At 42.1% G+C, this 21,165-nt stretch overlaps 1 protein-coding gene across 1 annotated transcript; it reads right to left on the bottom strand.

Moving 5' to 3' along the window:
- Positions 1-8,268: 8,268 nt before the first annotated feature.
- On the bottom strand, positions 8,269-20,393 carry kifc1 (kinesin family member C1). Its single transcript, XM_086177825.1, has 17 exons — positions 20,349-20,393; positions 19,169-19,252; positions 17,672-17,768; positions 17,262-17,306; positions 16,856-16,933; positions 16,591-16,783; positions 16,302-16,467; positions 15,973-16,140; positions 15,311-15,424; positions 14,804-14,890; positions 14,482-14,679; positions 14,110-14,274; positions 13,576-13,714; positions 13,221-13,360; positions 13,041-13,114; positions 12,681-12,756; positions 8,269-8,665 (listed from the first exon to the last, which is right to left on the bottom strand). The coding sequence occupies exons 1-17, from the start codon at positions 20,355-20,357 to the stop codon at positions 8,621-8,623; spliced, it is 1,878 nt and encodes a 625-aa protein (XP_086033951.1). The 5' UTR covers positions 20,358-20,393; the 3' UTR covers positions 8,269-8,620.
- Between the last annotated feature and the right edge of the window lie 772 nt (positions 20,394-21,165).

Genomic DNA, 21,165 nt, shown 5'->3' with positions numbered 1-21,165 from the left:
AACTGACCGCAAACAGCGCTAACAGTAAGCCTGAGGGTGCACTCCCCTGTTATGATAAATAACGGCACAGGTTAGTGTCACACACTGAACACAACATTTAACAGTCTTTCAACCATGGAGTTCTCAAACATAGAACCAAGAGAAGCTCCCAACAGCCATCTTCATTATCATTTGCAATGGATTCCGGTGTGCACTTAGTGGACTCTGTTGAAATTCACGCGATTCACTTGTGGGAATGCATCATGTGATGACAAAGGTACACCCAACTTTGGATTTTTCCACTAACTACTCCCCGCGCACTATCGAGGACGTATCCCAAGGCCCAGTCCAAGACGCAGCCTGGGACACCTGGCTGCCCACTTCCAAAGAAAGTGAAAAACAACTCCTTTTTGGGAAGTAACCTTGACCATGGAGATAGCAGTATAAATCACCCATTGTCCCTCAGATCGGGGCCAAATCTCCCTCATCTGCGCATCCGACTGGACGCGCCTCAGCGGATGGCTAGGGAGGGCGAACGATCCCCTTGGGGTGACATTCATTCGGGCCCGGGATATCTCATAAGAGTTTTTCTTAATTTTTAAGTAAACAAGTCATTGCTTGATCACTTCCTGACCATTGTGACATTTTTCCTGTATCACATCTGAACACACCAGGACAACAAAGTCCGGTCCCGTGGCGGAAGCCACAAAAACGTACAAATCCTAGACTGGTGATAAGTCCGCAGGACCAGTGGTAAGTGCAGATCCCAATTTCCCTGCTGCTGACTGGTCAGAATCGCCAGTTGCGTGGCCAGGGCTGGATTAAACCACTCAACCAACCCGTCACTCTGAGGGAGTAGTGATGTTGTCCGGGTTTTCTTGATCCCCAGGTGCCGGCAGGCCTTGCTGAACACCTGGGCCTCAAACGTCCGGCCCTGGTCACCATGCAGCTCCTCCGGCACCCCAAAGCGGCAGAACATCTCGTTCACCAAATGCTCTGCCGTAGTGATGGCGCTCTGCTCAGGAACCGCAAAGGCTTCTGGCCATTTGGTGTAATAGTCCATGGCAACCAGGATGTTGCGGTTTCCTCAATCTGTAACTGGAAAGGGACCCAACATGTTGACAGCTACATGTTCCATGCGGTTGCCCACTTGATACTACTGCAAGGGGGCGTGGGAGCGCTGCGTTGGTCCCTTCTGGCTGCTGCAAGCATCACAACGGTGGACAAAAAGCTCTACGTCCTAGTGGCATCTGGGCCACTGGCACAGGTCTTGACGCCGCTGAAGCGTTTTGGTGACCCCAAAGTGACCTGCCCCCACGGAGCTATGGACCAATTGGAGTACCTCTTGTCTTAGCTTGCGAGGTACCAGAAGCTGGAGGAGGTCACAGTTGCTTGCAGGGGTTTTTCAACAGCGGTGGAGGAGGCCTACACAGGTCACAATGTCGGTCTACTGTGAATAAAGAGCCTTGGCCTCTGTATCAAGCATTGAAACCGCTGGCTATGCCGGTGGCTGAGGGTCATCGTGCTGGTCCTCCTGAAGCTCCTTGGGCTCAAAAGTCACAAAGTCGCCAGGGGTGTCATCCCCAGTTGGCACATCTCGACAGTGTTGGCACAAGGCCTCCCAACAGGGCCGCCGAGACACTGCATCTGCATTAGTGTGCTGGCGGCCCCCCCTGTTGTCGAATGTCGAAATCATAGTCCTGGAAAGCCTCCAGCCACCTAGCCACTTGGCCTTCTGGCTCTCTAGAATTAAGTAGCCATATTAAGGAAGCATGGTCAGTGCGTAGGAGGAACTTTTGACCCTAAAGATACGGGCGGAAGCAGCGGAGTGCCAGAACCACAGCCAAAAGCTCCTGACGAGTAACTCAGTAGTTCCTCTCAGGACCACTGAGAGAACGGCTAAAGTACGAAATAGCCTGCTCTTCTTGTTCCCTTCCTGGGACACTACTGCGCCAAGACCCACATTACTTGCATCTGTGTCCTCTTTCCTGAAAAGAACCACCGGGGTCGCCCATGGGCTTTTCGGGGGCCCAATAATCCCAGTCTCCAACGTCTCTTTTATCTTCCCTTCAGCTGCAGCCCGCCTGGTGAATGGTAGACGACGGGGATGGAGACGAATCGGATGCGCCCCTCTTGTGTCAATTTCATGCTGGACTAAATTGGTGTGGGTACATCTCTGGCTGAGAAAATATCAGCAAACGTATCAAGGAGTTTCCGCAACTGGCCTTTCTGACCTATCGTCAACCCTCCACAGCTCCGGCAGTAAAAGTCATCGATCGCCTGCCGAGTCTCAGCGGATGATGGCTCCGGGGTTGCTGGATTGCGTCTTTGGATGGCCAATGTTGAGGTTGTTGCGCCGTAGGCTGGAGATGAGGTTCAACGCAGTTCGTCTTCACCAGTTAGAATGGAGTGTAATGGCTTCCTCACCCAGGTAAAGTGTTTCCCCGGGTACATCAACCATAGCCCCCCATTGTTTGAGAGGATCAAGCCCAATGATACAGGGATCCTGAATTCTCACACACCTAAGTTTATGCTTTACACAACTGTAAGCAACAGTCACTGGCAGGACCGTCCCTCCAACATCTGGGTGCACTGACCCGTGGCAGTGGTGACACTGTGGTGGGTGCGTTTGCAGCCCCCATGTTCAGGATCAGTAGTCTCAGGAAGGGCCCCAGGCCGGATTAGCAAGATGGTTGACCCTGTGTCCACCGGAGTCCAGCACTGGATGCCATCAATGTCACAGTCCACATACAGTCCTTGGGCTCGGTCGATACGACACAGCTGCAGTATGATGCCGTCGTTCATCCTCAGGCCGCCGCTGTTCATTCTCAGCCGCTGCTGATCCACACATCGCCGTTTCTTGTATCACCATCGTCCAAATTGATGTTCTTAAACTTCTGGGCCTCAACACTCCAATCCCGCAGGGTCATATGAGGTTCTTGCAGGAGCATTGTACCCCCATTTCTCCATAGTTGTAATTTTACAATCCCACTTTTGACACTGATTTGCCATTTTATTAGATGACTTTGTTTTTTTTTTTTTTTTTAATTTGGTTTTGTGCTTTTCAGCTTTATGTGTTTTAAAAACCAACTAGACATGAATCTTATATTGGACACATGCAGCTTAAAACAGTATTAAAACCCCAATGTGAAATGTGAAATTCGAACAAACTGGATCATAGCAGTCAACGGAATTTTGCCTGCAGAGGGTCTTGAAAATAAAGTGCTTATCATGGGTAGAACTGTATGGAATCATAAACTGTAGGGATCATAATTCAAATTAAAATGCATTAGCAGAAATACTTGTTCATTTTGTGGCATTAATATGGCTGCATAATTTGACTCATAACCAATAATTAATCGAAACTGCATTTTCATTTTCTGTTCCGCCCCCAAAACAGTGATCAAAAATCAATTTGGATTTGCAATCACAAACAGGGCAGGACAGTGACGTCAGTGGTCGATCCTCTTAGCGGTTCGTTCGGACACCATAATACGGCACATTAGCATTCCCCTAATGCATTTGAATTTGAATTATAATCCCTATATACATTCATAGAACTGTGGTACACTTCCACCAGAGCAAAAAGGTCTCTGGTTTGATTCTGAGAGTCCTTTCTGTTTAGAGTTCTCCATGCTCTCCCCTTTTCTGTGTGCGTTTCTGATCTCATCCCACAGTTTAAAAGCATGTATAAGGTACATTGGTGACTAAATTGTCCAGATGTGTGAATGAGAGTGGTAAGTTATGTGTTTCTATGACGTTTGACTGAGAGGGTGAATGTCTCTTTATATGGCTCGAGATCAACTGGTGACCAGTCCTGCCTTACACCCAATGACAACTGGGATGGGCTCTGGCCGCCCCTGGAACCTTGACTGCAAGAAAAGGGGTATAGATAATGAATGAATGAAAAGCGCCTGTTTGAATAATTGCATTTTGTAATAAGCAATACAATGTCCAAGGCTGCCACATTTAAGAGAACTTTTTGTCAAGGTTGGGGGATGCGATGTATCAGGAAACAGAATCAAACCTTCTCATGAGATTTAACTTTCAGACATTTGACTCCAAGCCATGTACCCCACCACTCCCGCACTCTTGCAGTGAATTATTCATCAACAAAATCAATTTATTGATGAATTAACAGCATTCAGTGAGCACCAACAGTTCACTTTTGCACAAAAGGAAATCACCAAACATTTCTAAAATGGACATAACACTGAACAATTCCAGAATGTTTCCAAATGTAGTCAAATCTTTTTAGAATATATTTGAAAGGCAGGATCAACAGCTCCATCAAGGTCTGTACTCTCACAACAGCTCCTCCTTCCTCTCCTTTGGGCTGCTCCCTTCAGGGGTCACCACATCGAACAATCTGCCTCAATCTAATCTTCTCATCTTGCACCTCTTTCATGGCATCCATAATTTGTCTCAACTTTCACACCTTGTCATTTCAAAGCTTTACAGTGAACTGCATTCATCCATTCACACACTCTCACACACCAATAGCCGCAAGGCTGATATGCATGGTGCAAAGTTGGCACTTAAAGAGCAACCTCTTACTTGACGAGGAATCATATCAACTGTCAGCTCAATCTATGTCCCTCTTGGATTTCTTCCAAAACTACAACAGCAGTGGACAAAGTGGTTGAGAGACCTGGAAAAGGTGATGGTATTAGAGGTTATAAAGACGACTCAATAGGCCAACTTTGGAGATTTGTTCAGTTGTATCACTTTTCTGATGCAAGCAAAAGTGGATATGGCACTGTGGCCTATCTTTGGATATGGAAAACACATGTTATGTTTCTTTGAAGCCAAAGTTGTCCGATCAAAACAAATAACCATTCCAAGGCTTGAACTCACTGCAGCTGTTCTCGCTGTCCGTGCAGACTCCATGCATACAGCTTAACCTTGAGAAATCTTGTTTCTGGACTGGCAGCCTGGCTGTTTTTGAAGTATATCAAAAATGAAGGCAAAAGATTTCTTCCCTTCGTGGTGAACAGGATTTCTGACTTTGAAAAACATCATGTGTGTCACAATGGAGATACATTCATGTAGAATCCTGCTGAGAAAGCCTCAAGAGGAGTTAACAGGTGGCTGGAAGGCTCTGAGTTTTTATGAAAATCTGAGGATGCGTAGCCAGCTAGTAGCTTGGAGTATGTCATTCCTGCGATGACTGAGGTCAAAAGGGAGCTCATTGCCAACGCAGTGATAGTTGCGACACCAAAAACCACGTGTCAGCTGATAAGCTACTTCAGCGAGTCACGAATGTTAGGGTTTATGCTGATGCTTGTTTTTTGTGAGATTTTGGGGTTGCTGGGAATTTTGTGGTCACAACAGGGAGCTGAACATGGACCTCAAGAAGAGGCTGGTCTTCCCATAAAAGGTGGTTGTATTGCTTCTCCAGACCCTTTGATCGATTTTGGTCGAGCATGTAGGGCAGTCCATCTGAAAGCCGCTGATTCATTGGACTCAGACTGTTGTATAGATGCTCTGGGCAGATTTGTCTGTAATTGTCTCACTTAAGATCAGACAATGGAATCAATTTTATTGGTGCTGAAAGACAATTGAGGGAGGCCCTGGCTGCTACAAATCACAGCAAAATAGTCAGCACCCCTCGATGAAGGCACTGGGTGGAGCTTCAATTCAGCCGCAGCCTCTCATCATGAAGGTGAATGGGAGCACATAATTTGCTTGATTAGATGAACATTAGCATCGGTTCTACTCCAGAAACCTTGAATGATGAGGGATTTCATACTGTGCTGTGTAAAGTCAAATACATACCGAAGGATCGCCCCATAAACGGGGTTGTCTGGGGATTTCAGTGATCTGGAAGCTTTGACTCACAATCAAATCTTCATGAAAAGAATACCACCATATCTACCATATCTTGCCACCCGGATTGTTCAAGAAGCTGCAAATTAAACTCTAAATTCAGAGACAATCTGTTTGACCTTTTGGGAGTTTATTGGCCCCCCTTCATGTGAATTTTATTCTGAACTGTGCATGACCTCCTGCTATTCTTAATTAGGGGCTAAAGCGTTGGAGCCAAAATCCATTTTTGTTAATTTTTTCCTTTTTTTTACCTTAATTTAATATGGTGGATCAAGTGTTGACCACACGTGACACCTATTATTATGGGAGGAAACGCATGTACTTTTACTATTTTGTTTATTTTCATAAAGTATTTGAAGGAAGAATATATATGTGAACTGTTGGAATCCCAATAGTCGGATTGCCATATCCTAAGAAAAACATCAGCTATGGATATTGATTTTATGCATGCATCAAAAACAGGATTGAACCCTAAGCTACCAAACATTTCCGAAGTCAACACACTCGATTCTGGAACATTTCCAAATATAAGCAATCATTTGTTGTTTTTGGTGTACCCCAGTTTGGGAATCACTGATGCAGAAAGCAACATAAAGCCATATGGATGTCACTGTAAAATTGGATTTTTGAAGGGCAGGATCAACAGCTCCTCCGTCTTCTCCTTTGTGTTGCTCTCTTCAGGGATCCCCACAGCAATTCATCTTACACCAACTACTACTACCACAAATCTTTCATGGCATCCATAAATTGTCTCAAATTTTTCACCTTGCAGTTTCAAAGCGCTCTCTCTCTCACACACACCAATAGCAGCAGAGCGGTCATGCAAGGCACAAACCAGGCCACTGAGAGCAACTCAGATTTAATGTCTTACCCAGGATCACTTTGGCATACAGAGCTGGAATCAAACCACCAACATTCTTATAGGAGTGGTGCCTGCTCCACAAATCTCATCTTCATTCCTCTTCATACAAACTATTGCGGAGCCAGTGATCTCCGAAATGATCCCATGGATCAGATATCATGTAGTGGTCATGTAAATTCAAACTCCGATTCCAAAGAAGTTGGGACGTTGCGTAAAACATGAATGAAAACAGAATACACTTATTTGCAAATCACTGTCAACTTACTGTATATTCACTTGAGTACACTCCAAAGACAATATATTCAATGTGCAAACTGATTAAAGATTTTTTTTTTTGCAAATATTCACTCATTTTTAATTTGATGCCTGCAATACTTTCCAAAAAAGCTGGAACAGAGTTAACACAAGACCGGGGAAGTTGAAGAATGATCAAAAAACACCTGTTTGGAATGTTCAACAGGTGAATTGGAAACAGGTGAGTGTTGTAATTGGGTATAAAAGGAGTCTCCCCGAAAGCTCTGCTCACAAGCAACAATGTGGTAAGGGTCGCCACTTTGAACAACTACATGAGCAAATAGGCTGACAGTTTAAGAACATTTCTCAGTGTGCGATTGCAGGGAACATAGGGATTTCATCATCTATGGTCCATGATATTGTCAAAAGATTCCAAGAATCTGGTGAAATCTCTGTGCAAGCAGCGAAGGCTGAAAACCAATATTGAATTCCCGTGACCGGCATCTTTGGGTAAAGAATATTGGCATGTGGGATCAAGAACACTTTGGGAAATCATTGGCAGTTAATATGGTTTGTTGCTGCATCTACAAATGCAAGTTAAAACTATCACGCAAACCTAAAGGCTTAAATTAACACCCTGAAATGCCACTGGCTTCTCAGGGCTGGATCTCATCTGAAATGGACTGATTTGAAGTGGAAAAGTGTGCTGTGGTCTGGTGAGTCTACATTTCAAACTGTTTTTGGAAATTGTCGTGTCTTCTGGTTCAAAGAAAAGACCATCTGGATTTTTATCAGTACAAGGTTCAAACGCTAGCATCTGATGGTATGGGGGTGTGTTACTGCCCATGGCATGGGGGGAACTTTCACATCTGAGGGGACCCAAGAGTGTTACATTAATGTTGAAAGATACAGAATTTGGAAGACCCTGTGCTGCCCTCCAAGTGGTATCTTTGTCAAGGACTTTGCAGCTTATTTTAGCAAGAAAATGCCAAGCAACACTCTGCACGCATTACAACAGCATGGCTTTGTTGCAAGAGAGTGCAGGTACTAGACTGGCCTGCCTGCAGTCCAGGCTCTTATTAAAACTGTATGGCAAATGAACCACAAAATACACTGGAGATCCCAGACGGTTGATTAACTGAGGCTGTACATAAAGCAAGAACGGGCATGAATTCTATGTACAGAGCTTGAGTGTCTGCAAAAACAGTTTGAACATTGAATATTGTCTATTCAAGTGAATATAGGTTGAAAGGGATTTGAAAATCATTGTATTATGGTTTACACAATGTAAAAACCCCAATTCCAAACTTGGAACATGCATTTTGTGTATATAATGATCACAATCACTTAAGCCACAACTAATATCTGATCAACAACCTTTATTATGAAACAATTTGCAAGTGACCTGAAACAAGGCATATTATAATTGAAAGCTAAGCCTATAACCTATAGGAGTACATGCGAAGAAGCCACCAGTATAAAGGAAGACAGAAATTAATAGTAGTAATCAAAGATAACTTGGATAAAATAGGAAACCTGTCCATAATATGCCTGTCTTAGCTTGCCAGGTGGACATTTCTCTTTCTTCCCCCAGTTGCGAAGCATGTCTGATGACCTGATCTGTTCAAGAAAGTCATCCATTGCAGAAGCAGTATACAAAAGGGGTGGGGGTTGTCACAGCCCCTGGGAGAATAACTGTAAAATAGATGAGGCCATTCATTTGCAGTTAGTAGTTGCAGTGCCAATCACGCACTCGTTCACCTGTGAAGAGAGTAAATGAAAGACTAGTTAAAATTATATATGTTCTTGTGACATTCACATTCTCCAAAACATGTCTGACATGCAGTTTTTACGGTTTCATTGCAGTGTACCAGCCACAAAAGGGCAGCAGGCCCGGGGCTGACTGAGTAAGATGATGTATTTTTTTAAGTGAGGTAAAGAAGTTCACCAACTGAACTTCAGTTCACAGCCCTGTTTAGTGGCCTCAAGCTAATGAGGATTAAACTGGTCCATTCTCATTCATATAAGGCAGAAGCTCACTCATAACAAATCCCTGTCCTTAATGTGGCCCCCAAATAATACTGTTTGTATTGAACAAGAAGTTGTTTGAGCCAGACTATCAAGTTTCATATAAGGTTGAACAATGGATTGAGAATTTATTTAGTGAACAAGCAAAGTTTCAAAAAAGCCTTAGCATTGCCCCCTGTATTTTGAAAATCATGTATGTTGTGCCTCAAGTATAGACTTTACTGGAAACTTATTTCTGTATTCAACCACCACGTGTTGAACAAAGGGTCGAATACTTTATTCTAAGGCCCCCCCAACGCTTCAATAAACTAATTCTCACCTTCCCGCAACTCCGGTACACATGGCAAAGGCAAACATCTCACTCATGCCGATGGCCGCAAAACCATTGCGGGTCTGACGGAATAGTCATCGGAAACGGCCCTTCCATCCCTGTAACCTAACATCCCCTGATCAGCTCATTACAAGAGACTACTATTACCATCTGGGCAAGCAAGAGCTATTGATTAGTTTTGTGTTTGGGGTTGTGACTGTTGTTGTCCTGTTGGGCCTTAGGTAATCACTGTATTCCCATGTCATTGCTATTAACTTGCTGCTTGTCTGATTCATTCCAGATTTCTGAGCCTCAAGGACCTGTTCCTCCGCTTTTAGAGTCTCAATTCTAATTGAGTAGCAAGTATTTGCAGTTCTTTTCTTTCTTAAAGACACCTGTGCAACCCACAATCTGTCAAGTGTAGCAGTCAACATGAGCAAAACAAAAGCGCTGTCAAAAGACAGACAAAATTCACAAAGCTGGAAAGGGCCACAGAGCAATTGCTAAGCAGCTTGGTGAAAAAAAAGAACTGTTGGGAGTCTTTGTCAGAAAATCAAAGAGGCTAATGATTGTCAATGTCCCTCAGCCTAGGGCCCCACGGAAGATCTCTCCTTGTGGGGTATCAATGATGCTAAGACAGGTGACGAGTCAACCCAGAACTACACGGGAGGAGCTGGTCAATGACTAGAAGACCGCTGGGATCACCGTTCCCAAGGCTACTATCAGTAATACACTGAGACATAATGGTTTAATATCATGCATCACACGGAAGGTTCCCCCACTTAGGTCAGCCCATATAAAGGCCCGTCTAAAGTTTGCCAGGGACTGGATGATTCAGAGGACAAATGCAAGAAAGTTTTGTGGTTGGATGAGACCAAAATAGAACTTTTTGTTCTTAACGCCATTGGCTGTGTTTGGAGGAAGAAGGATTAGTATCATGCCAATGATCCCATACCTGGGATGGGATCATTATACTCTGGGGGTGTTTTTCAGCACAGATGCCAAGAGGACTGCACTGTATTAAGATTATGAACAGGGCCATGCATTGTGAAATATTGGGCAAAACCCTTCTTCCCTCAGTCAGAGCATTGAAACTGGGCTATGGCTGGGTCATCCAACATGACAATACCTGAAGAAAACTACCAGGGAAACCAAGGAGTGGCTCTGTAAGAAGCATCTCAAGGTTCTGGAGTGGCCCAGCTGGCCTCCAGACCTAAATTCAATAGAAAATCTTTGGAGGAAGTTGAAACTCAGCTACAGCCACGAAACTTGAGAGCTCTGTACGGAGAAGAGGGCCAAAATCCCTGCTGCATCTACAGGAACTGTTTGACCTCTGTAATAGCTTTATTGAGATTGTTTGACTCGAGGATCAAAAACTTATTTGACCCCAGAATTTACTAATAAATTGTTAAATCATACCTTTTTTTTAATTCTGTCTCTCAGAGGAAATGCACCAACAATGCAAATGTGAGATTTCTAAGTGGGAGAACTTGTAAAGTTATAGAGGGATCACATACTTGTTGACCTGCCTGTATATTCATGACACACATATGATTGACCTGATCCTGTCCATACTTATCCCTCCAAAGAACTTAAAAATCATCGGTTACTTCCAGCTCTGCTGTTCTGACCTGCTTCTTCACCTCTTCCACACTCTCCATTGCACTTGAAAGTTGACCCTTGGTATTTCAAATCATCCACCTTCTTTATCTCAACATTCCACATCGGTTCCTTGCATTCAGACATTCCGGCAGCTGTGACCAACCTTAATTTCATTCCTGTCCTGCATCAGTCTAACATACTGCTGCCAGTCCAGACTTCATTCAATCCCATAGTTCATCTCTCGGCACCCTGTCGTAGGTCTATTAATGCACAATGCAGCTCCATCTGTGCTTTTCTACCTGCTTTCTTAAAGCAAATACTGCAAGCAATACTAGTACTCTAAAATCACATGTTAGTTCCTCAAATTGAATCACATTGTCAGGCAAAACAACCATGCATCTAAGAACAACAAGCACTTAATAGTGTAACAAAGTTCAAGATACTTGCCTGACAGGCATCACTTGCACTTTGCATGATGTGCACAAAGAACAGTTCACTGTTCTGCCAGAGTGAGCAAACTATGTTCATGACCGTGAAGTATCTCAGTTACACTCTCTTTCTGTCTGACATGAGATGATGTAGAAAGCCAAACAAGAATGATATAAAAGGCAGACTAGTACTGATACAGCTTTGACATTATCAGACAAAATATCTGAATGGGGTTGTTCCCCAATGTAACATTGTAGCTGCAAATTGCCTAGCTTATAAAACTAAATATTTTAAGTATTGTTTTTCCCACCTTTCTGGATAAATTTATAAAGCATGTCCTAACTTTACTGAGGAGAACTTTAGCGATCCAACACTGTTGCTTGAATGATTGACCAAGTGAACGAAGGTCAGCGAATTGGTGTCCAAGTGAATAGTTTAACTGGGGGCTTGCAGGCTAGAGGTGGATGGTTCCTGATTCAAATCTTCGTTCTGTATTAACCCTCTCAGGCTCAAATTAAGTTGTGGCGTAATTAGCTAAGTAGCATTTAGCTGTCGCAAATCTGCAACATCTGCCTGGAGAGGGTTAAGAGTCCTAGGTTTCCCTTAACCAGTCCTTTGGTTGGCTGTTAAGCACAAAAGGTGAGAGGACTCAAAAAAAAAAAAAAAAACTGATGCAAATGATTCATTTGAAGCAGTCCACTGACTCGAGTAGGCAAACTCACCAGAAACACTACTGCATCAGATGATTCACGTGACCCCGGTTCACTAACCCCAGTCAGTGGACTCACTGGAAATGTCATAAATTCCACCAGATTCAACTGACCAGTTTTCATTTTTGTTTGGATGGCTGTTTTTGTTTAGCAGTTTTAAAATTATTTGATTCTTAGTACATATTCTACTAGCACGCTTGGCATTCTTTTGTGTCACACTTCAGCCTGCTCACCCAATGTCGATGGAACCCCCCATTGCAGGGAATAAGTCAGGATTTAAAAAGTTAGCTTCAGTCGCGGTAGTTACAAGGGCATCTCTTTCCCTTCTTCCTTTGAGTCTTTACGGGGGCCACCTCGCTTTTTCTATCCTTTCTGAGTTTGCAGGGCCTGCATTGCGCTCACTGTCTTCCTTCCCAGTGACAGGATGCCCTCTGTGCCAGGCTAAACCTTCTAGTGATTCTCCTGACCTTTCAAACCCCAGCATTCTACTGCCAGGCATCTGCGCGGAGTCTTGATGACCCCCCCCCCCCCCCTTTTTTTTATATCTTTGTTTTATTATCTGTTCAACAAAATTGGGATAAGATTCCATTTCTATTTGCACACATGAAATTGAAAAAATAAATAGGAAAAACTAATAAAACACAGCAGAGAAAATCATCCTTGAAGGGGTACTCAAACAATGATAGATTCCACTGACCTTACTGGCAAACCTCAAAGAGTTGAGGGTTTCCCCAAAGCTATCTGACTCCGGGGCAATGTTGACAAACATGAGGCTAGAGCAACGCAGAAGAGAAGAAAAAAACATATTCAGTAACTTAGAAAAACTGTTGAAGTTCATGTCATTAAGAAAAAGATGGCCAAATGCTTAAAAAAAAAAATTAAAAAAAAAGGCTAATTTTCCTGTGAACTGCATCATATTGATCTAATCTGGCTCTCAAATAGACATTCTTCGGATCAAGTTTTCTCTAAAATTTGGAAACCAATAGTTCACAACCTTGAACACAAGAGACATAAAACTTAGAAAGTCACTCGGAAGGGCTGGACAATTGAAACTTACGTTTTGCTATTCCCACCCAAGCAACCTTGCAGGAGATATGTGAGCTTTGAGTTCCTGTACGGAATGTAGCTCTCCTAGAAAATACAATTATTTTATTTTTTTTTTACAAACACAAGGACAAAACATTTTGATTTTGTCAGACTTCACTGAACGTGGTCAAACAGTTTCTTTCTGACTGACCTTGTTGGCCAGTGCGGCGATGACAATGCCCAGGTTGGACAAGGAGCAGTTGATGGCAGTCATCTCCTTAAAGCGATCTCCCTGTGACTGACTCTTCACCATACGCTCGCTGCCAGCCAAGTCCACCAGGCAGAGAGTGGCTACAAATTAAGATTAAGTCATAGGAGTAAAATACTGACATAATTGTTAAATCTTTTAATTTAGACATTCAAAAGATCATACAGACTTTGAATATATGCTGGAATGAATTGTAATAAGAAACGTGAGCAGTGCTTTTCCATTAGAAGACTAGCAAATTCAATTTGATGCTTTATATACAAAGGTGACAGCCATATTGGCTGAAACTGGAACTCACACTTGCATCTGACATCTCTCCCAGTGTTGACTCCCTCAATGTCGAGCTGGAAAACTGAATGGGAGCGAGAGGAGCGGTCGTTCTGGGCTGTCTGCGCTGTGGAGCGGTTCTGGTTGGCCAAGGCAATCAACCCAAGGACCTTGCGAGAGGAATGCACATGCAACGAAGAAAGATTTTATGCAAAACATTTACACACCAGAGAGGTGGATATGTCGGGCATGCATATTAGATTCTGTTTGGCTTTGAGATTTAAAAAAAAAAAAAAAAAAAAAAAAAAGTACATAATTACAACCTGTTTTCCTACAAGTAAGTTAAACACAAACAGCAGTTAAAAGAACTGAAGTAATTCAACTCAGCTTGTATTTAAAATCACGGCGTAATTATGATGAATGACTCCGTAGGTTATGTTTTTTCCTAAATCAAACTATTTGAAGTGCACCTGAAAAATGATTTGTAATCATTTTGTACCAGCTTCTATAGCACCACAGCTAAACTTTCACGCCATTAAAAGAAATAGACAGCAGCACACTGTACCTGATCCTCGTTGGACACCTTTTCGTAGGTGAGATTGGTGATTGTCACCTCATTGTTTGTCAACTTCCGGATCTCATGCTCAGGCCTCTTGCTGGCCTTGCCGGTGTACAGGAGATCTCTGAGGGTCTCATTGTAGATCTCAACGAAGCTTGCTGTAAATTGGAACTGACACAGAACTTGCATTTATTTTCATGTCGATGTTTCGTACAGAACTACATAGTCAGAACTATAATTGTTCCCCTGTAAACTTAAAATGTTTGTACGTGCTCGAGCCAAAATGGAAGTCCGCCACTTAAGACTGAGCTTGTTTATTCTAAATGTCCACTGCCTCCTTCCTTGTGCTTTCATTCATAGCAATGAATGAAAACCAACCTCCCACCCTTGTTCCTCCAGTTTCTCAGCCGCTCTGAAGATCTGCTGCACAGCTCTGGGAATGACACCGCGGGTCTCGTCAAACTCATCTCCCTCCATCGTGTATGTCTTTCCACTTCCTGTTTGCCCATAGGCGAAGCAGCAGACGTTGTAACCATCCAACGCTGACTGCACCAGCAATGAAATCTCTTCAAAGACCTGCAATCAGGGGGTCATATAAACCAATTCTTATTGAAAGTGGAGGCTATCCACCATAAAATCCACAAATACAACAAGGTAAGACTGTGTGTTGTTATCTACTGTGTGTGTATATATAATTTACCTCCTTCTGTGAAATGCCAGGACCAAAAACGCGGTCAAAGCTGAAGTTGTAATTCTTCTGAGTGTCTGCACTTCTTCCTGTGCGAGACTAAATATGAGAGAAGGAGCAGTTTAGTTCTTGGTAAAGTAAAAAGTGTTTCGCTTGGTAAGGAAGACACTTGGCATACTTTAAGATTGGAGATGTTCAATCAGATACCTAAAATTCCAATCCCTCTATGCATCTAATAACCACCCCATTTTCAGATTAAATATTGCTATTAATTCAGTGTGATGTTAAAAAAAAGGACATCAGAATTATCATAATCATACATTTCACCACTATAGAATATTATGTGACATCCATCTTGTCCTTGGTTACTAGCAGCTTGAAATAGGCTGTTCATTCCCCAATGGAAGTATTTTTAAAAAGCATAAAAGTTCTTCTCAGGCCAACAGAAGCTGGAAGGATGATTCTGATAAATGAATAACCTGATCTAAAACTTGGGATTTCTGTTCACTAAAGCCTTACCTCTTCAGTTTTGGCCAAAGTAATTTTTTTGTCATCACTGGCCGGCAGATTTATGTGTTTACTGAGGCCTCCGTCTGCCAGGGGGCGCACACGGCAAAAGACCCTGATGTTGCCCTGCAAAGCAAAAGGTGATAAAAGAGGATTTGAAATTTGTAGATGCTAAATTGTCTAACTATGCATGAGCTGAAGCAAATTACCATTCAATGTAATAGCAATGGTATTACCACCCATAACTTTAGCAGTCTTTTGCATTTGAGGTCAATTTGTTGTGTGTTTTTAAACAGAAACATATGACAAAACACCCAGCACAAGACTGTTCACTGTCCACATTGGAATTAAATGAATGACCTTGCCTTTCAATAGACCTTTTGACACACCTGAATTTTTTAATTTTGTAAACAAATGAAGTTGAAGCCACATTACTCTACCCATCTGGGTCCCGCCAATGGCAGATTTTTAACTGAGGAAAATTGAATAGAAGTGAAAAGCCAAGTGGAATGTCTTTCTGGCTGCCTCATGGAGAGAAAATCATGGTGCTCCTCCAACTGTCTCAAACTTCAAGACAAAACTTGAAAAATCTCTGATCTTTTTAACTTTTTGTAGGGTGACCGTATGTGTTTAAAAAGGCACCCACAAAGAAAATGTATAATCATTATCATTACCTTGAGCTCCTGGATAGTGTTGTGGAGAACTCGCCGCTCCATCTCCTTAGCGTGGAGTTCATCCTTCTGTTTGGCCACAATTTCTCGGAGGGAGCTGACCTCTTCTTCTGTATCTCTGAGCTTCATCTGCTGTTTAGCTTGTGTCGACTCAAGGACTGAGAGCTTAATCTGGAGCAAAAAATACAAAACTTAAATATGCATGCTTCATAATCAGTGACTTTTGGCCCTCGGTCATATGCCAGCCTTGTATGTTTAATAGAATATCTTTTGTATATTTTGTGATTGATATTTGTGTAGCCTTGGTTCCTACTCGAAAGCAGAAACCACACCTTGAGAGTTTGCAGCTCTGTTTCTTGGCTGTCCCGGAGGGTCTCCATGACTTTGTATTTGCTCTCTAAGTTTGAGAGCTCTTTTTGAAGAGTGGCCTTTTCATTTAATGCTTGGTCCAGCTGACTTTGGACACCAATGAGTGCCTGCAGCTTTTCCTCATAGTCACTAAAAATAAAAGGGCACAAATAATTGAGACACTCAACAGACATGTTTGAATAAAACATACCTGTCTTTAGAAAACAAACAAACAAACAAACAAAAAAAAGTTCAATGATTAGGTAGCTGTACCTGATTTGACTCCGCTGTATTGAAAGATCTTTTTCCATTTCAGACACTTTTGTGTGGCATCGAGCCATGGTGCCTTTCAGGGTCTCGTTCTCCTGGTTCACGGTTTTGACCTTGCTTTGATAGTTGTGAATTTTCTGTTCCATGTCATTTACTTTCCCTTTGAGGTCCCATGGAGCCCGCCGACTCCCCCCCGCTTCCAATAAAGAATGTCATTAACCGCACACAAACAACAAATACAATGATGTTACCAGACCTGTCTTCTTACCTGGTTTGGTTGGTGCAACAGGGTGTTTCATGCTTCCCCCCTTTGCTACATTTGAAGATGTTGAAGACTTCAGAACACCTGAGAAGATAAGAACGTGTCTAAGAACAGAACCTTTTATTTGCTTTTAATAGACAATTTAAAAAAGCAAAGAAAAATTTTAGCTCATTGAAACATCAACATTAAATCTCATCCATGAATCTGGGTATGGGTTAGTCAACTCCCTGGTCCGGGACACACCTCATACTGAGCTCAACCTGAGTGATCTGGTAACTAGTTGTCAGAGATTTATTACTACCTGAAATTAACACAATTGTGTTCACAGGTGTGTTTCAGCAGGTGTGTTTCAGTGTGTTAACAGGGCCTAAAATAATATTCATTCCCTGCCCGGCAGCCTGGTTCTTCTTACCTCTGGAGGGACCGGCAGCCACGGTTGCAGCGACAGGTCGCCTGGCTGTGTGAAGGACAAAGACTGAGTTGCAAATCAAATAGAATTGGATCAACCCAATTTTTTTACATATAGGTAGGTCACCCTTAGGGCTAATTGCGCCTTTTCCCAAACTGGAGGATACTACTTAAACACACATCCTCTCAGGTAGCTGCTAACATGCTTTTTTGTTGTTTTGTCTCGTCCCTGATCTTTCAGAAGATCCTCCCATCACTTCTGTCACCATACTTTCCCCATCTCCTCTGTTTACTCTCTCTAAATTACAGCAATTTTATCTCAATGTGTGAATTTCTTGTACCGTAAGTGCTGGTTTTGCAGGACTAAGTGAAATCATACATCCAAGTAGAAAATCTTAGAGCAAAATAACTTACAAAGAGGTGCCCTCGTTGCTGCAATAGGATTCCGCTTGGTACCGATTATCGTGGCTGCTTCATGTTTGACAGATTCCTGATCCTTACGAATCTTTTTCTGTAAGGACCAAACACTTGTGTAAACAAGGAGGATGAAAACTCAGCACGGTTGATCCATCTGCTGTATATATTGACCAAAAAGCTGGTTTAGCATTAATAAAAAAAAAACAACAACAATCTCTTATGTTTTCTATCTTGTAGCTATTATAGCTAGTTACCGTGATGATCACGTTAACTAGCTATAATAGCTATGAGTCTCAAGCAATAGATCTCCACACACATTTGCATCAAGTATTAGTGTAGTAGCTACTAATACATGCACAGTGTTGGAAAGAGTCAGGGCCAGAGTCCAAGATCATTCCTCTCAGTGATACTCAAGCCCATATTGGCCACGTCGCCAGCAAATGGGTCTATTTCATCCTGCCACAAGTCCATATTCTAAAATCTTAAACGAGCAAAAAGGCTCCCTATCAAAAACAGTGTCAAACTACCGGTACTTCCCAACACTTGCACGTTTTATTTCACAGGCCATATCAAGCATCGACAGCTGTCTCAACAAAACTATATTAGTTTGAGAAGAATACATTACCACATCAGAGCTAGAGGAAGTATTCAGTAAAAGGCTAGTGATTTGTTGTTTAAGCTCAAGACAGCAAAAGAGGATGGATATCTGCCTGGATGAATGTGTCTATATATAGCAAGAGGATTCTGTTCAACTGTTGCTCTTCTGCAAACAAAATGGGATGACATCCGTCTGAGGATGAAAAGATGCTGTTACTTTTACGCCGCTCAATTTAAGTTCATAAGAGAACCCAAAGCAAAGAATGATCCAGGCGACTGCTGAGCCAGTTTCCCTAACACCAAGCATGAAGAAGGAACTAAAGTTCCAAAAACATAGCATTCATTCATAAAATGGATGTTCAGTGGCGCAACTACCAAGGGAATTAAAGATCTGAGCAAGATTTGCCCATAAGACGAGAAGCCTTGTGCTTTAGGGAAATGCAGTTTTCCAAGCAATGGTTTTTGACGTGAAGATCTTTGCAGCTATTTTACTCCAAAGTCAACATAGTGTCCTACCACCTACAAAATAATTACCGGTACCAAGACGAACTCTTTCACTAAGGGGAACGCAATCAGCAGTCTAAAGTAGCCGACTGTATGGTCATTAAAGAATCGTATTCATGGACATAGAAGTAAATGTATAACAACTACTCTGGGGGAGAAAAACAAACAAAAATCTATCTTGCTGCCACGAAAACATCTTAAACAATATTAAAAAACACCTTCATGGGCTTGTTTTAAACCTTTTTTGATATTTTAGAACATGACAATGATAAGTACTTGCAACATCACGAGATTACCTGGTGAAAATTTGGTTTTGCTTACAATAGGGTGCAAGTGATTAGTCATGAAATAGGAGGGATTTTTATTTGAGAAGATAAAGTGAATCCTTTTTACCTCTGCAGGCTGGGAGTCCTTGGTATTTTGTGAGCTGCACGTTTGCATGCGTTTGTTCGACATCACTGGCAACCGGGACATACTCTGTAGTGATTTAGAAAACATGACATCATTAAAACTGACCAATTGTAAAAAGAAATCTGGAGTTTCTACTTCACTCAAGTTGAGAATCGTTACCAGCCGGAGCAAATTACAGCGAACATTTGGCGATAGGTGTGGTACAAGCCGTGCCAGTCGATCACTGGACCAGATGCAGACTTAATTTCTCATTCTCATCTATGAATAACTCAGATTCAATATTTTTGGTCAGTGGTTGGGAAACCAGAGAACCTAGAGAGAGCCCATACAGACAGTGGATGTGCAAAGGCCCCGGTCATCCATTTGCAGACCCTGTTGACAACTATTAGACTAAAAATGGCCATGGGCAAGATCAACTATTTTGTCTGTGGAGGTTCTCAGTCATCCAGGTCAAGTTTAAATTTTGTCAAAATCAATTTCTCGTGGCATCTAGACTTGGTTTTCTTCCCTTGAAGAGGTTTCACTTCTCATCGTAAAGTTTTCTCCAGACTGTTCCATTTACAAAACAAGCCATCAAAACTTAGCCCAGCCCCCAGCCTGGTGCTTATATCCAGAAAATCCCCACAGCCTAATTTGATAAACTTCAGGTCATGCTTTTATCGAGAAAAAAATAGAGCCATCTTTTACCGTTGTTTACTAGAAAACTACAAACAAAAACATAGCCATAACAAATGATAGAATTGCGTCGTAATACAATCGTATGCGAATACTGTACTGTATGTTTAGCCCCGCCGATAACTGCACAATGCTAGCAAGGCTAAATTGTGAGAGCATAATCATCCCCACAGCCTAATTTGCTAAACTTTAGGTCATGCCTTTACCATTAAAATAGCAACATCTTTTACCTTTGTTTACTAGCAAACTACAAACAAAACATAGCAGTAACAAATTGTAGAATTGCATAGTAATGCAATAGTAAGCGAACACTATACTGTATGTTTAGCCCCGTTGATAACTGCACAATGCTAGCAAGGCTAGATTGTGAAAGAGAGCGTAATCACATAAAACCGAATATGACACATTTCTATAATGCTAAAAGTTATCAACCTCTTTGCCAACAAAGTATACACAATTAACAATAATCTATTAGAAATACACATACCTGTTCCATGGAAAACCCTTGCACTCGTGAAAACAGCCTGTCACCTCCAGGCGCAGTTTGAAATTTGAAATTGGGCGCTTCCGAGAGGCTGCTCTTATTGGCTGAGACGCGATAAGCTCCACCTCCGGATTTAGGTCTGTTTTTGAACGTTACCCTGCGAGATAAGTCTTCAGTTGCATTCAAATGGATATGGAAGAAACCCTCCTTGTCACATAATTTTAAACATAGAGCACACAATTCAAATTTGACCACTGCATTTAATCCATCATGGATGAACTATGAGCAAAAGGCATCGAAGGAGCATGCCGCAGCCTGTGAACAAAAGTCTGTAAACAGTCCCATTTCTAACTTTTTCTATTATAGTCATTACAAACTTAGAATTTTTACCGAAATACACTACAGCCGTCTTAATATGTACTTTAAGTGCACATGGAAGTCAAAATCAAATTTTATTTCAGATTTGAATGGTTAAATCTTGCACATCACTAATAGGAAAACCAACTATTTCAGGAGAGGTCGTTCTTATGCCTTGGCTCACTAAAAACAGTCAGCTATTTCATTCAAAAATAGAAATGAAAATCTGTTTTTAACTTATCTTCCTCCCTCCTGCTTATGTGTGTGTTTGTGTGTGTGTGTATAGATATAAAGTGTCAAGTGTTGTAATGTCGAAACAGGTTTTCCTGTGCAATGAAATTCTTACTTGCTGTCCTTATTTGTTTTTATGGTTAAAAAAAAACATAAAAAACATGAAGAATTTTATTGCAAAGAAATGTAAGCGGTGCAAAGAACTGTATGTAGTGCGAAGAAATGTAAACAG

Source organism: Fistularia commersonii, chromosome 30 (genome assembly GCF_037954325.1).
Source record: "Fistularia commersonii isolate RoL2024-O1a breed Wild chromosome 30, RoL_Fcom_v1.0, whole genome shotgun sequence".
In the NCBI taxonomy this organism is placed as follows: Eukaryota; Metazoa; Chordata; class Actinopteri; order Syngnathiformes; family Fistulariidae; genus Fistularia; species Fistularia commersonii.
This window is presented reverse-complemented; position numbering and strand designations above follow the sequence as displayed.

What these genes read in the sequence shown, in the direction of transcription:
- kifc1 (XM_086177825.1), bottom strand. An exon ending in TGTTGCACCAACCAAACCAG is followed by an intron (nt 16,784 to 16,855) that starts GTAAGAAGACAG and finishes CTTTATTGGAAG; the next exon opens with CGGGGGGGAGTCGGCGGGCT. An exon ending in TGGAGGAACAAGGGTGGGAG is followed by an intron (nt 14,275 to 14,481) that starts GTTGGTTTTCAT and finishes GTTCTGTGTCAG; the next exon opens with TTCCAATTTACAGCAAGCTT.